General features: G+C 44.1%; 1 protein-coding gene across 1 annotated transcript; it reads left to right on the plus strand.

Annotated features, from left to right (window-relative positions):
• The first annotated feature begins 178 nt into the window (after positions 1 to 178).
• Positions 179 to 11,539, plus strand: RTCB (RNA 2',3'-cyclic phosphate and 5'-OH ligase). Its single transcript, XM_042890377.1, has 12 exons — positions 179 to 353; positions 437 to 515; positions 1,214 to 1,281; positions 2,977 to 3,076; positions 4,252 to 4,408; positions 4,626 to 4,782; positions 5,862 to 6,021; positions 6,814 to 6,989; positions 7,741 to 7,929; positions 8,395 to 8,505; positions 9,306 to 9,425; positions 10,469 to 11,539. The coding sequence occupies exons 1-12, from the start codon at positions 261 to 263 to the stop codon at positions 10,574 to 10,576; spliced, it is 1,518 nt and encodes a 505-aa protein (XP_042746311.1). The 5' UTR covers positions 179 to 260; the 3' UTR covers positions 10,577 to 11,539.
• The last annotated feature ends 3,921 nt before the right edge of the window (positions 11,540 to 15,460 follow it).

Here is a 15,460-nt window from a genome sequence, read left to right on the forward strand (position 1 = left end):
GCGGTTCTCTGCATCCCCAGCGACCTGGCCCGCCGCACACAGCCCTGCCCAGCGCCTCTCAGTGCGGCTCTCGGTCCCAACCAGCTGAGGGAAGGCCCGGCCGCTTCGCCAGGGGGCGCGCGCGGGCGGAGGATATTTGTCCCTCGGCGGCTCCCGTCCGCCTTCCGCCACCGCTGAGGTGTCGTGGCCCTCGGCGGCCGCCGTCGTGTGTCGCTGTTGGCCGGGCGCTGTCGGAGGGGTTCGACACGAGCGGAGCCACCATGAGCCGCAGCTACAACGATGAGTTGCAGTACCTGGACAAGATCGACAAGAACTGCTGGCGGATCAAGAAGGGCTTCGTGCCCAACATGCACGTGCGTGGGGAGGGGGGGAAAGGGTTGGGGAGGGGAGAAGGGGGAAGCGGGAAGCCCGGCCGCTCAGACCGCTCTCCCCGCAGGTGGAGGGAGTTTTCTACGTGAACGACCCGCTGGAGAAGCTGATGTTCGAGGAGCTGCGCAACGCCTGCCGCGGCGGAGGTGCGTCTGCGGGGCCTTCACACTGAGGGCTGGGCTGGCAGCGCGCCGGTTTGCCCACAACTTTCTTTTATCCAGGCCGAACAAGCCCAGCTCCCTCAGCCTGTCTTCACGGGAGAGGTGCTCCAGCCCTCTGAGCATCTTCTTTGCCCTCCTCTGGACCTGCTCCAACAGCTCCACATCCGTCTTGTGCAGGGGGCCCTAGGCCTGGATGCAGGTGCTGCAGAGTGGAGGAGATCAGTTCCCTCCCTCTCCCTGCTGCCACTACTCTTCTGATGAAGCCCAGGGTACAATTGGCTTTCTGGCCTGCATCACACACTGGTGTTTTTGTTAAACTTTTCACCGATCAGGACCCCAAAGACCTTGGCAAGGCTGCTATCAGTGAGTCCTTCTCCCAGTCTGTACATGTGTCTGGGATTGCTTTGACCCAAGAGCAACACTGTGCACTTGGCCATATTGAACCTCATTAGGTTCACATGGGACCAATCTTCAAGCCTGTGCAGTCCCTCTGGATGGCTTCCCTTCCTTCTGTCTTATCAACATAACGATATGTCAGATCTTGCTTAGAGCTCACCAGATTTGAGCACTTGCTTGTGATTTCTGGTGAGCTGGTATTTTGAGCAGACCCTTCAGAAATCGCGATTGCCATGGTAAGCTATCTGATTACTGATGTATTTTGTTTTTCTTCTTTTGGTTTTAAGGTGCGGGTGGCTTTTTGCCTGCTATGAAACAGATTGGGAATGTGGCTGCATTGCCCGGAATCGTTCATGTGAGTCATTGTTCTGAAAAGTTGCTTTTTGTTCCTGCTTGTCACTGATCATGGGAATACTGGTGCGAGAAGGTGTTTGGATCAGAGATCTCTCTAGGACAGTTGGTGTGTTGGGAAACTGGCTCTGAGCATTTGCAAGGACAGGCTGTGAAATTGTCAGAAAGGGGAGTATCTACTTATTTCATTGACTGTCTTTTGACAACTTGCATAAAGCAAAGCGTTGCTGGCTTTGCTTTATGCTATTCCAGTTGCTTTAGCCACTATTTTTCCACTGTTTGTTGTGTTTTGTTTTTGAATCCTCTCTGCTGACCTGCAATACATGAAGAAGAGAGGAGAGAGCAGGCGGTGACGTTATTTGTGTTACTGTTGCTGCCCTAGTGTTGGTAGTGAGCCTTCCCATGCACTGTTTTCCCTGGCCCCATGCGTTTTGGAAATGAAGCATCAAATGCAGCGATGCAGGAAGAACATCACTTTTCAAGAAACATTAAGTACAATGTGGAAATGATCTTTTTATGTTCAGTGTTGCTTACATTAATAAGTACCAGAACTGTCTTTTTTTTTTTTTTTTTTTTTCCAATTGTTTCTCATGGTGACTCAGCAAAAGTTTTCAATTTCTGGTTACAGTAAAAGGCTAACCATCAATTTGCTAAAATGCCTTAGTGACCAACTAAGAAGAAGGTGAGAGAAAATTGAAGCAACCTGTTAAAATGGGAATTATGGCTGATAGTTTGTAAGAGAGATGTTATTATTATCTTTCTATTCACATCTTCACTCTTTTTAATAAGATTTCTTGTTGATGGTAAGGGGAGGGAGAAGAAGCATATAAGCATCTGAAAAACAGTTCTCCCTTTCACGTATAGCAACAGTTTAACACATTCAGTAGGTTTCAGAAAACAGACAGAATGTTTTGAGTCCTATTTGCAGCGTGTCATAATCTAAATTTGCCATGCCTCAAACTTGTAGAGTTGTGTAGATGCACACTCTTTAATTGGCAGTAACGTGAAAGGTTCAATTAAAAGTAATTCTTTTATGAATTGACTCAGCTCCCAACTTATCTTGTCATATCAAAAGAATGTCTTTTTCCACCCATAGCATGCAGTTTTAAGTCAACGTTCAGTGACGTAGCTAAGAAAGGAAAGTGCTGACTGTTGTGTGATCTTATTCCATTGCACTGACTTCCTTCTTTGTTAAATTTACTGCATTTAAGTATTGCTGTAGATGGCAGGGACCTGACATGGACCTGACAGGGACAAACTCGTCTTCAGTCTTCTGTCTCTGCTCTGTGCCATTCATAAGTTATTGCCTACAAAGATGTCAGTGCAAAGGCTCTTGAGTCCAGGGATAAACTAGATTTCAGTTTGAGATTACAGTTCTTACACTTGGATGTTTTGTTTTTTCTGTAAGTTTTCTCGGGTCTGGGTCAATCTCAGGAGGGGCTGCTCAGCTGACTAGCCTCTACAGCTTGCTTCAGGGTGAGATGAACTGCTCTCTGCTTTCTTTGATGGTTTCTCCTATAAACTGTAGGAGTTTACTTTCCTGAATTCAGATGTCTACTCCATCAGAACATCCTTTCTCTGTCTGGTGTATTGGTCTGTACATGTGATAACCACTATCACAAGTCAGAGCATAACCAAGATGACTCTTAGTGCAGTACAAAGTTTGCAGAACTTTGAAATTTCCTTTGTTTTCCTTCAGAGATCCATAGGTCTCCCAGATGTCCACTCTGGCTATGGCTTTGCCATTGGCAACATGGCAGCCTTTGATATGAATGATCCTGAAGCAGTGGTGTCACCAGGTGAGATTACCTCAAGACTGACTTAATCTGCACTGAGGAAGGTCTGCGTTGGCTTAAAAATACGTGGCAAAATGGCAGATCTGTACAGTACTTTACATGCAGAACAAAGACAAAAGATGACTGAATTACACAGAGTTAAGAGACACTTAAATTTCTGTGTTCAGAATCTTTATTCTTCACGTTGTGAATGGTTATTTTCTGTAAGCATTTAAACAGTACAGAAAAAATTACCATGTTTTTGGCTTGGGCTTGTATCCCTCAGTCTTGAAGAGAGAGCACAAGACTTTGGACTTGGTTTCACCATGTTGGTAAAGAATTGACTGTTCTCTTTGAGCAAGATTTGAAGCCCCTTTTTAAGAATATTTCTGTATTTTGTTAAAAACATGACCTTCTTACATTTCTGACTTTTTTATATATACCTTGGTCTTTAGTAACTGATGGTCTACAGGCGCTTTTGTGGTTGTACCTGAGATTCATGTGTTAGGCCTTACTTTTTTCAAATTGTGTGTTCCAAATGGACTCAAAATGAAGATCTCCTTGTCTAGCATCCCCACTCTGACACTAGTAAAGGTGGCATGATTGGTCTCTCACACTCAGCCTCTCTCTGTGGTGGTAGTTTATATTAAATGCTGAGAATTAAGCAAAACTAAAATTTCATATTACTTTTAAATCTTCTCTGCTTATTATAGTATTTATTCCAGTGAAGAGTCAAAAACGATTTGCTTCCAAGAACTTGCTTTTGGGAACTGTGCTAAGATTTTCGTCTGTCACTTTCCTTGTGTCCTGAGGCAGCTGAATGTCCTCTTCAATTTCTGTACATGTATTTAATTAAAGCGGTATACACTTGCTGGAGCAACTAGCAGATGCATAGAGCATGTGTTTGAGATGGAGAAGCTGTGTGTGGGGTTTTCTAAAGAGTGGTCAGGTTTGTCTTTGCAAAACTATTTGGCTCTCTTGAAATCTATGGCTTCTTGTAAATCCATTAAAATGTAACTTAATACAATTCCCAGTATTGTCTTAGAAAGATGTAAGATCGCATCATTTGATACATGCTCCCCGTCAGTAAGGACGTTGATTTAAGATTAATATGAATCTCATCTTTAATATTTCAATATTAGTGTTTAGCAAACAGCATTAGCACACTACTCACTGTATGGCTCTTCTTGCACTGTTAGGTGGTGTCGGATTCGACATCAACTGCGGTGTCCGCTTACTGCGTACGAATTTAGATGAAAGTGATGTGCAGCCTGTGAAGGAGCAGCTCGCCCAGGCTATGTTTGACCACATTCCTGTCGGTGTTGGTTCAAAGGGTGTCATCCCCATGAACGCCAAGTAAGAGAACAACTTTGTGTGCACGTCACTGCAGTGGTCATCTCTTGTTTTTATGAAAGATTCAAGGGTGGGAGACTTTATGAAAGAGAAAAAAATCAAAGCCTTTCTATACGTGTGCTTCTCCAGGAGGAGAACCATCAAGTTTCTCAGGACCATACCTCGTTAAGTTTTGAATATTTCCAAGAATAGAATGCACATATGTCTTTGCTAATTGCAGGGATTTGGAAGAGGCTCTAGAGATGGGTGTAGACTGGTCTCTCCGGGAAGGCTATGCCTGGGCAGAGGACAAGGAACACTGTGAGGAGTATGGAAGAATGCTGCAGGCTGATCCCAACAAAGTCTCTTCGAGAGCAAAGAAGAGGGGCCTGCCTCAGGTAAAGCTGTGTTTCGGAAGGGTTTTGTAGTGCCCCCAGAGTTCAAAGTGAAAGATAGCGGGTGGTTTTCTGACTTTGTCTTTTCTTGAACCTTTGCCTGACGGTTCTTGGCAGGTGGAAAGGTGAGATGGTGGTGCTATTTCTGATTAATTCTTGGCAGAGTTTGAACACAGGGAAACATGATAAATGTTGGGCGTACCCAAAGTCCCTGGGGGCATCAGGTTTTCACCAATTAACACTGGGATTCATGTTTGCTGGCATTTCCCCATCCAGATGTAGTTTTGTTGAAAGACAGGCAAGCTGTTCTGTAACTTTTCTCCTTGTTTGCATAGCAAGTTAATAGCAGGGCAAGGAAAGATACCACAATAAATGTGACTAACTCAGAACTTTGAATTACAGTTCAAGGGGTTTCTATGTGTAGTAAGTATATCACTGTGTCGTTGCTCTGGGTGGAATGCTTTTGAGGTATCTGTGATAATGCTTCAATTTCTGAAACTTTATTTTATATGATTTGAGTTTTATGAATTGTGCTGCAGTACATTACAGGATTTTAGGTTAAAAATGATGTTAGGTCCTCAATTTTCTCATTTTACCTATCAAACAAATAATCACCTATTACTAAGTCAGAAAAAAGTGGGTCTTAAAAATGGAATATCTTGCTTTAATCTGCTGAAAAGGCTTAATGACATAGATAAAAGGATGTTTTAGCTTCCTCATGGGGTTAGAAACAAGTGTAAGGCAATGTCTGGCTTGTCTCTATAAACAGGGTGGATTCTCAGTACTCTACTTTTCCTGTCTTTTGTCTGGAACTGAGTTGCAAAGAGTGGCTGCACAGAGTGTAGATTCTTGTCCTTTTGTTTAATTCTGGTCTTGTTCAAACAGTAGAAGTTGTTATGAATCTGAACAAAGAGGGCTATGATAATGCTACTGTGTTCTGCTTCCTTTTAGTTCACGTTTGTTTGTTTGTTTCTCCTGGAAAAACTACTGAAACTAAAACCTTTGTAGCAATTTGCCCTTTCGCTCATATTCCCATAGCTGCCTTACTAAGAGCTGTCTGATCTTTGTGTTGTGATTGGCAGCTGGGGACCCTGGGAGCAGGAAATCACTATGCTGAGATCCAGGTTGTGGATGACATTTACAATGAATATGCTGCCAGGAAGATGGGCATCGACCACAAAGGACAGGTTTGCGTCATGATCCACAGTGGCAGCAGAGGTTTGGGCCATCAGGTTGCCACAGGTATGGTCCAACTGGCATGGGTACCTGGAGTAAAGCAAACTCTTCAGCATGTTCTTGTAAACTCCAACAACAAAAAGCTTTTCTCACAATTGTCAGTCTATTCTGAGTTACCTTGCCAGGGGTTGTCTCCCTCTGTTTTCCCTTTCCTCAAATGCTGGAAAAGGATGTGTACAGAAGTTGTAGGACCAGCATTCTTGGAGATATTCAGAACTTGACTCAGTCCCTGAGCAGCCTTGTCCAACTGGCACTGCTCTGAGCAAGTGATAGTAACTGCCAGAAGTCCCTTCTAAGCTCTATTTTTGTATGATTGAGAGTGGAGGAAGATTTTCACTGAATCCTTTGGTTCAGGGGCTCTCTTCAAACATATGTGCTTGGGATCGTGGAGTCTTAATATTTGGTGTAACAAAGGCAGACACTCTTGTAGCAGAAAAAAAAAACGAGTGAACTGTTGGGTCAAAAAACGATTTACAGTTGCCTTTATTGTTTTGAATGTAATAAAGTGCTTAGATTATTAGTAGATATCAACAGGCTGAACTGCATTTGTCTGAGCGGAGAATTCTTTCTGGTACACCTCAGACCCTGAATTTTTCTTTCTAAAAATAGTCTTAGGGAATGCTGTTTGTAAACAACAATATTCTGCCACAAAATTATTCTACTGTTTGAGAGGAAGCTGTAGGTTTGACCACTGGACAGTTGTGTTCAGTTTTTTGAGTATAACTTGTAGAGACTTGTGTTAATCCCATGGACTGAAACAAAATGAAGAAGTCTCTCAGAAATCTGCTTATTTCCTAGATGCATTGGTGGCTATGGAAAAAGCTATGAAACGGGACAAAATCATAGTGAACGATCGCCAGCTAGCGTGTGCCAGGATTGCCTCTGTGGAGGGACAGGATTACTTGAAGGGAATGGCAGCTGCTGGAAACTATGCGTGGGTCAACCGCTCTTCTATGACTTTCTTAACAAGACAGGTATGAGCAGAGTTGCCTCTGATGTAAATGTTCTGGTGCACATCATGCTTTATCCAAGGCGTATGGAATACACAGTAGCTGCATAACAGAGTCATAGAATCACCAAGGCTGGAAAAGACTGCCAGGGTCATCCAGTCCAACGTCCATCTGTCACCAATATTTCCTGGAAGAGGAAGGTGCAAGAAGATTCTCCTTTTTAAACTACCAAAACCATCTTTTTCAGAGTTGCCAGAATTTGTTTAGTTGATAACAGATTGAATTCTAATGTTAAAGCTGTTGATGGGCAGATAAGTCTAGACAGTCCATTTCTGTCACACTCTGCACTCAATTTCTTTGTGGCTGAAACTGACTGAGGGTTCTTACCTGCCATGCCAAGTGTTTAGGTCACTGGTTTATCACTGGCTTATCAGGAAGAGACGTTTTCATGCAAATCTGTTCCTGGGTGTTTATACCAACTGGGCGAAGAACCCTTTGAGGGCAGCCCTGCAGAGAAGGACTTGAAGGCCCCGGTGGATGAGAAGCTGGACATGAGCCAGCAGTGTGTGCTTGCAGCCTGGATGTGGCTCTGGGCAGCCTGGTCTGGTGGTTGGCGACCCTGTACATAGCAGGGGGGTTGAAACTAGGTGATCTTTGAGGTCCTTTTCAACCCAGGCCATTCTATGATTTTAATTTTTTAAAGTACTTTTTAGCTTCTGCGCGTACACTGCAGTTCTCCTCTTGTATTCCATGTCACGGTTTGTTCTCATTTTAGGCTTTTGCCAAAGTCTTCAACACAACCCCAGATGACCTCGATATGCACGTTATCTACGACGTGTCTCACAACATTGCCAAAGTGGAGCAACACGTAGTGGACGGGAAGGAAAGGACTCTACTGGTGCACAGGAAAGGATCAACCAGAGCCTTCCCTCCTCACCATCCTCTTATTGCTGTTGATTATCAAGTAAGTTTAGCTGTAGGAGAAGGAAAACGGAATTTTTGGATGAATCAGATAATTTTAGAGTGTTTAACAGAGATCTAAACTCTGTGAGTTCCTTTCTTTGAGGTAATAGCACTGGAAATCTTATGGAATGGCAAAATTCTGCTTATGTGTGTATTATTTGATCTTTGTAATTCTGAACTCAGTCTTGCAGTGGCTGGAAAGTCATGAAGGTTTTATATCTATGGCAGGCTGCAGTCATTTGCTTTGTCTGTCTGTTGGAGCCAAGTCTTTTTGATACACTGGTGTACATCTTTCAGTGCATTTTGGTCTCCAGAATCCTTTATACCAGGCACCTAAGGCAAGTGGGGATGCTCTGAGGGAATGTAAATCTAGCCGCTTCTTTTGGAGATGTAACTCCTCTCAGACGTTTATTAATGAGTTGCTTAGGCTTTTGCTTGGTGAATTAAGACTTGTTTGCATCCACAGCTGACTGGACAGCCTGTTCTGATTGGTGGGACTATGGGCACGTGTAGCTACGTTCTTACTGGCACAGAGCAAGGCATGACTGAGACGTTTGGAACTACTTGTCACGGAGCTGTAAGTGAAAAAGCATTTCAGGAAGATGTTTGGATGGGAAAATCATCCAGTGAACAGGGTTGTTAAAGGGTCATTCAGTGTCTGATTCATTTGTTGGTAATACAGGGGTTCTTACCACTGTAGTCCAAGAAAATTCAGGGGGTGCTCCTTTATACGAAGCAAAGGCTAATATGACTGTGTCAAGAGTGATCTCCTTTTTCAAAATCCCGGTATTTGAGCTAACAAGAACAACTCATGATGCTAAGACTGTTTATATAAAATTCCTCAGTAGCTGGAAGAAGATATTTTCTCCTTTTTTAACGTTGTGCAACAAGGATGACTGAGGAAAAGAAACAGTTTCTAGTAAAACTGAATCGTGAGCACAGTCTGACGTGGTTTGAGCAAAAAGGCTAGAGTATTTAAATACAGAACTTTCCTAGCCATAGTACCTGATTATGCAGAAGCTTGTCATCTGAATTTCCCATTTTGTGGCTTACCCTGGTCTGTGTCATCAGCTATTCTGTTTGCTTATAATGTGTACTGATTAGAGATTATGTGCTACATATAGCACCAGATGTCAAACTTCACCCAATACTATTCCAGGGGGTCTGTCCTAGATGTCTGCTTCCTCATCAGCAGTTACAACCACTTACATTTGTGGTAGTCCTGACAAAAGGTCTTTCATTTTGTTCAACGCAGTTGGAAATGCAGCTTAGTTTTCTTGAGCATATCTGTTGATTTCTTCTTTATGTAGTAAGAAAGAGTGTTGTTTTTGCAAACTACCACAAAAAAAACACAGAACTAACTAATCTACTTTCTAGGGTCGTGCACTGTCTCGAGCCAAATCTCGACGTAACTTGGACTTCCAGGATGTACTGGACAAACTGGCTGACATGGGCATTGCCATCCGTGTTGCTTCTCCCAAACTGGTCATGGAAGAAGTGAGTTTAATACTTTGTTATCTGAGAGGGGAGAAGAGAATCTTGCTCCTTGACTGAATGACCCTCTGTCACTTAATTCTTGACAGTGCTGGTTAATCACTACTTGCCTATATGTACAGCTTCTGCAATTTCTGATAGACTTATCCAATTTTCTGGAAAGCAATATGAAGTTTTCCCTGTCCCCAAAGTCCTGCCAGAAGTAGATTATTTGGCAGTTTCAAGGGATATGTTTTTTCCCTCTTTTCCTGCCTGACAATAGAGATAGTAACCCTCGACTCTGAAGAATCTTTGTGGGACCATCACAGAAGTTGTTACCTTTTGTGGGCTCTCTTCCTTCTAAATGATGTTCTCCCAGTTTTGAATTTAGTGTATGCTGTAGTTGTTGTGTAAATTCATTGCAGTGCATGAATTTATGTATGCAGTCTGCCTTTTAAGACAAATTCCTCTTTCTCCTCAGGAAGAGGAGAACTTTAACTGGCTAGAAAAATTTGATTGTTATGACTTCAGTTATGATTTATTGTGATCACAGCTTCATTTATAATCATTTATAACTGCTTTTATGGGTGTTAGTATTGTACAAACCTGTTTGTCCTATTAAAATCTCTATTTAAGGGTGGCTTCCTAATAAAATACTGGAGGAGGAGCTCAAGAGTTCACCCCTGTTTCTTGTCACTGAGAGGCAGTGAAGATAAATCCTAAGGGCTATCTGGAAGGAGGAAGTTGGAGTGACTTCCTGCCAAATGCTGAGTCCCAGCATTACTGCCTGCTGGTGTATTGGATTATCTGAGAACATTAGGAAAACAGAACCAAAAGAGCTAGTATCTTATCTGGAATGTGGTAAAAGTTGAATTCTAAAACCAAATATATCTTAGATTTTGAATGTCTAATATGTCTAGATTTTCAATATGTCCACCTTCTTTTACAACCTCAATGCATATGGTTCAGTTTTTATGAAGAAAGGAAGAGATATCCAAAGCCTGTATCTAGCTTCCTGTGACTTTGGGCTGTTTACAGTGTTTTCTTTTTCTCTCTTCCCCCTCCAGGCACCTGAGTCTTACAAGAATGTGACAGATGTCGTTAATACCTGCCATGCAGCTGGCATCAGCAAGAAAGCCATTAAGTTGAGACCTATTGCTGTTATAAAAGGCTAGGAACTGACAAGGCAGCAGAAACCCACCAACATCTGTAGGCCTTCTGCAAAACGTCTGCAAAATCATCATCTTCCCATACATTTGGACTCAATAATTTACTCAGATATTACATCACTGTTATGGAAACACAGCAGTTGAGGATGCCCCTATTTTTAACCACATCTAGACAGAAATAATGGCTCCAGCTCCTTGTTATGTGGTGTTCTTTTCTTATGGAAAGGGTAAAGAAATCAGTCTTGTTTTGTATGCAGTTTCTCCCCCCATTTGGATGGTTGTTCTGAAGGCAGAACTTCTGACTTTCCTGAGTTCCACTAATTACTGTGCTGCAAGACCACCACCATCAGCAAAGGTGACATATGAGCCAGACCTCCCATCTCTGCACCTGAGTGCCTGGAGCTTTTTCCATGTGCAGAAGTACCCTGAGAGGCAGGGTATAGCACCTCTGGGCAGGGAGAGGTCTCTCTGTTTGCAGATATCTATATTGTTGCATGTTTTCTGGCAGTTGAATAAAAAAAATACAGTTGGGAGTGGTCTCCCATTTGGGCTGAGAGGGACTAGCTAGGCTTGAGGCGCAGTCTTCTTCTCTCCCCCCACTCTCTACCATGTACCACAGCACGTGATGTGCTTGGCTGTGTCCAAGTGGGGGTCTGCAGTATTGTGTATATGCTGGTAGAAATGTTATTTTGGAAGGTCTTGTTTGCCCATTGGTTTGCCCAAAATTGCAATTTCACAGCTTAGAGATCCAGTGTTTTGAAAAGTCCTAAGTGTGTGAAAGTTGGATTGGATAGTGCTATTCACTGTGTCCAGCGACTGATTGAAATGAGTCCAGTTGCAGAGTCAGGCCCAGTAGGATGAGACTGCTTTCAGCTGATGTTTTTTCTTTAATTAAATAAAGCTGGAGTGGGAGCTGACCATCCCCACTAGATCATTTTGGATATTATAAATAAAATGGGAAGATGGATACTGCAGTGTCTGTGTCATGTTTATTCTGTGGCTGTTGTCCACTTCTAAGTGCATATACCAGCATGGAACCCAGGACATCTTGTGACTTCAGCTGATGGACCTTGCAAAGAAATGTGCAGGTGGCAGATTTTTTTTTTTGCAGGATGCAGAGAAGGAAGCCTGTAAGTGTGTATGCAGACACGAGAGGGCAGCAGGAGGAGCATAAAACTAAAAGCAAGAAGGGAGCTATCCCTGCCAGAAATTCGTGTAAAGGAAGCAAATAGTGATGAGTGGACTTGACTGCCTTTTGAGGAAGCATCCCTTTAGGTTTAGGTTGATCTCAGGAGGCGTAACAGCATCTTGTTGCCTTAATCATTATGTTTACCAGTGTCTTAAGTTTCCATATCATATTAGCTGCAAGTTCAGAAGCAGTACATGCCTTGATTCCTTTGATTCCATCTTTGGTTTAAAGAAGGTGTCTTGTTTCCAGCTTTCTGAAGTGGAATTGCTCCATCTCTGAGGTTTGAGATGGACTCACCGGGTTTCAAACAAAAATCATTTCACTTAACAATGTGAAATAGAGTTGTGGAGACACTGACTGAAAGACAAATTGTTGGTCACAGTCTTCTGCAGAAGTACATGTTCTGTTCTGCAGTTTCTGTCTAAATATTGCAGAGTCTTTGATGTGGAATGCAGGGGGGCTCTTAAAACATTTGTATTTAAAAACAAGGAAGCATTTCTCAAACACTTCTCCTTTCCTACCATTTTAGATTTACCTACCTTTGCAGCTGAAACAAATTTCAGTTTCTTACTAACACAAATCCTCTGTACCATGTAGGTGCTCTCTCATATCTATGCCTTAAGCCTCTTCTGATCATCAACATTCATGCATTAGCCTTCAAGAAATCAAAAAGTGGGGGCAATTTTGGTTTCCTGTTGCAAAGCTACTATTAGTTTTGGTTGTATATTGTGCTGTACAGGGGTGACTGTTGGTTTCCTAACCACCTGAAAAGTAAGTAAAAATGAAAGATGCCTCCCAGTTATGTCACTTGTATTTGAACTTGGATGGTCTGATTAAAGGCTGTCTTAAAAAAGGTAAAATACCTTATTTTAAAATACCTACTGAAAAAGGTTGAATCAGCCGAAACGTCTCTGCAACACCAAAGGGCCCACATGGTTATTCAACCAACTCTGCCTCAGTAAAAGGTAACAGGAAGCATCTGTTTATGCGTGATCATATGATATGCTTCCATTCCTTCCCCCAGAAGACTGACAAACCTTCAGTGAACAATTTTTGGGAGTTCTTTTTTTCTTTTTTTCTTCTTTTGTTGGGAAGCAGTAGGTAGGAGATCTGGGTCTGTCTTACACGGCTGGAATTGCCTAACATCAGTCATGCATCCAGTGCCAAACTGGTTGATTCAGTCATCTGTATGATGACCTGCAGCAGAAAGTTTGCTGGTCCTTGGGGCTCCTCTTACAAATGGACTTGCCAAAGCAGTGATACTTCTGCCTCTAGGAAGTGGTAGGTATCATTTCTGGTGACAGCACCTTCCTGCACTGTGCTTGCAGGGCTTACTGCAGGGCTGTGCAGTATGGGCTGTACAGCTTCCTCCCTTGCCAGGAACTCACTGCTCACGGTGCACTCAGAGGTCTGTGCAGGTGCTGTTCCTGCACCGTTAGTGCAGCATTAAGCAGCAAATAGAAAACTACTTTGGGTTTTTTCATGTCTGAAAGAGTCTCACACCAAGACCCAACAAGCTGCAGGCTTGTGGTGTGTTTGCTCTGCATCCCACACCAGCTGCTTGGGAACCTGGCATCTAACCAGTGTCACTTTTATCACCACCTTGAGTCTTTGGGGAGGTTTTTCTGCTATCTCCCTCCTCTCTCTGCTTTACACGCTGCTCCTCACACACACTGCTTCTTCCTCCGCCGGTGGTCCTGGGCTGGTGGCCTGGCCCAGGAGGAACAAGTGATCTCTGACACATCTCTGGCACAGGCCTCTCCTCCGCTCTCCTTTGTTCCTCCCAAACATAAACACTCTTAACTGGCCTCTTCTCCTCTCTCTCCCCCCCCTCAGCCTTCAAAGCAGGCAGAGAAAGCGATATCCCTCCTGCAGCATGTGCCAGCACGCTCCCCTCTCACACAGAGGAGGCTTCAATTACATTCAGGCACTGCCCGGAGCTGGCATTTGCTTTGCTCTCCTGAGCACTGTCCAAGCTTGAGTGGTTCTGAGTGCCACCGCCTCAGAGATTTTGGGGTTTTGTTGTTTGGTTGGTTGTTGTTTTTTTTTTTTTTTCATTTGTTTTGTGTTTTTCTTTCTTTTTTTCTGCCTGGAGAGGCAGCAGTGGAAGGTTTGGGGCAGATAAGGAGCAGGCTGTGATGCTGAAGGCACCTGCAGCAGGTGCATTATCCTCAGTGCTGCAGGAGGCGGTGGGAACCTCCTGGCATCCTCAAAACACTGACAAGTGCTCCTGGAGCTGCTGTTAGCTGAGGTGGTGCTGAGCACACATCCCCTCGCTGCCTGCTCCCTCCCAAAGCCCAGGAGTCTTCTTTGGTTCACGCTGGGTATAAAATTCAGAAACTAATATCATCACTCATCTTAATTGCGTAGACTAGGACCAGGAAAGGGAAATGAAATCTTCTGCCAGCACTTCATCTAGCATTCAGTAACTTAGCAAACAAAACGTGGAAGTTGATGTGGAGAGGAGAGACCTAGACTGGATATCAAGTTTTTTTCAATATGGTTGTTAAGGCATTGGCACAGATTGCCCAGAGGGGTGGTGGATGCCCTGTCCCTGCAGACACCCAAGGTCAAGCTGGAGGAGCTCTGAGCACCCTAACAGAGCTGTGATATTCCTGTTCATTGCAGGAGAGTCGGACCAGATGGTCTTCAAGGATCTCTCCCAACTTAATTCTGTGATTCTATGTGCTCTCCCTTTCATACAGAGATATATGCGTAGCCTTTCACTGGTGCCTACTCCTAAAAGGAGATGCTGGTGCAGCTGGGGTTGCAGTGCCCCTCCTCCCCTGCTTTCTGCACAGCTTTGCCTGCACAGCTAAGCAAAAGCATTTTCTTCCTTCCTCTCCTCCAGGGAAACTGAAGTCCTGATTCCTTTCTCACACTGCAAACTGTGCTGGGAGCTGACGTAGCAGCCTGGACTCTGCCTCAGCCCGTATATGGGCTGGGATGTCAGCCTGGGCCTCCTGCACTACCCTCGAAGTAAAACCTGGGGAACCTGTTCACCTGCCCTGTGCCAGGAGGGGAGGAGGGAATGGACTGGAGGGAGGGCTGCAGCTCCTGCAGATGAGGATTTGGCTGTGGGTGCATGCACAGTACTGCCCAAGCCCTGATGCACAGATCAGCAGCTCATTACCTGAGTCAATGAAGCTGTAGGAAATTATCAAACCTGAGCATGCTGTCAGGGAGAAAATCAGGCTACCAGCAGTTGTGAAGGTACATGCTAGAAGACATGGTGTTTTTGTGATAAGTCTGAAAGGCAAAGGAGGGAGACTGAAATCAAGAAAGTGCAGCGTTTGAAATAAGCTCACTAAGTTTGCAGATGACACCACGCTGCAGGAAGTGTTAATCTGCCTGAGGATATGAAAGCTCTACAGAGGGATCTGGACAGGCTAGATCAGTGGGCTGAGGCCAGTTGTATGGGCTTCATCAAGACCCAGTGCTGGGTCCTGCAGTGTAATCACAACTACATGCAGCGCTGCAGGTTTGGGACAAAGCAGCTGGAAAGATACATGGAGGAAAAGGATCTGGAGTCTTAGCTGGCAGCTAGCTGAACATAAATCAGCAGCGTGTCCAGGTGGCCAAGGCCAACAGCATCCTGGTTTGTATCAGAAATACTGCAGCCATCAGGAGCAGGGAGGTGTACTTAGCACTGGTGAGGTCATACCTCAAGTGTTCAGTTTTGGACCCCCCACTACTAGAAA

The sequence above is a fragment of the Lagopus leucura genome, unplaced genomic scaffold (genome assembly GCF_019238085.1).
Source record: "Lagopus leucura isolate 7727_CA_CO unplaced genomic scaffold, USGS_WTPT01 Super-Scaffold_100159, whole genome shotgun sequence".
In the NCBI taxonomy this organism is placed as follows: domain Eukaryota; kingdom Metazoa; phylum Chordata; class Aves; order Galliformes; family Phasianidae; genus Lagopus; species Lagopus leucura.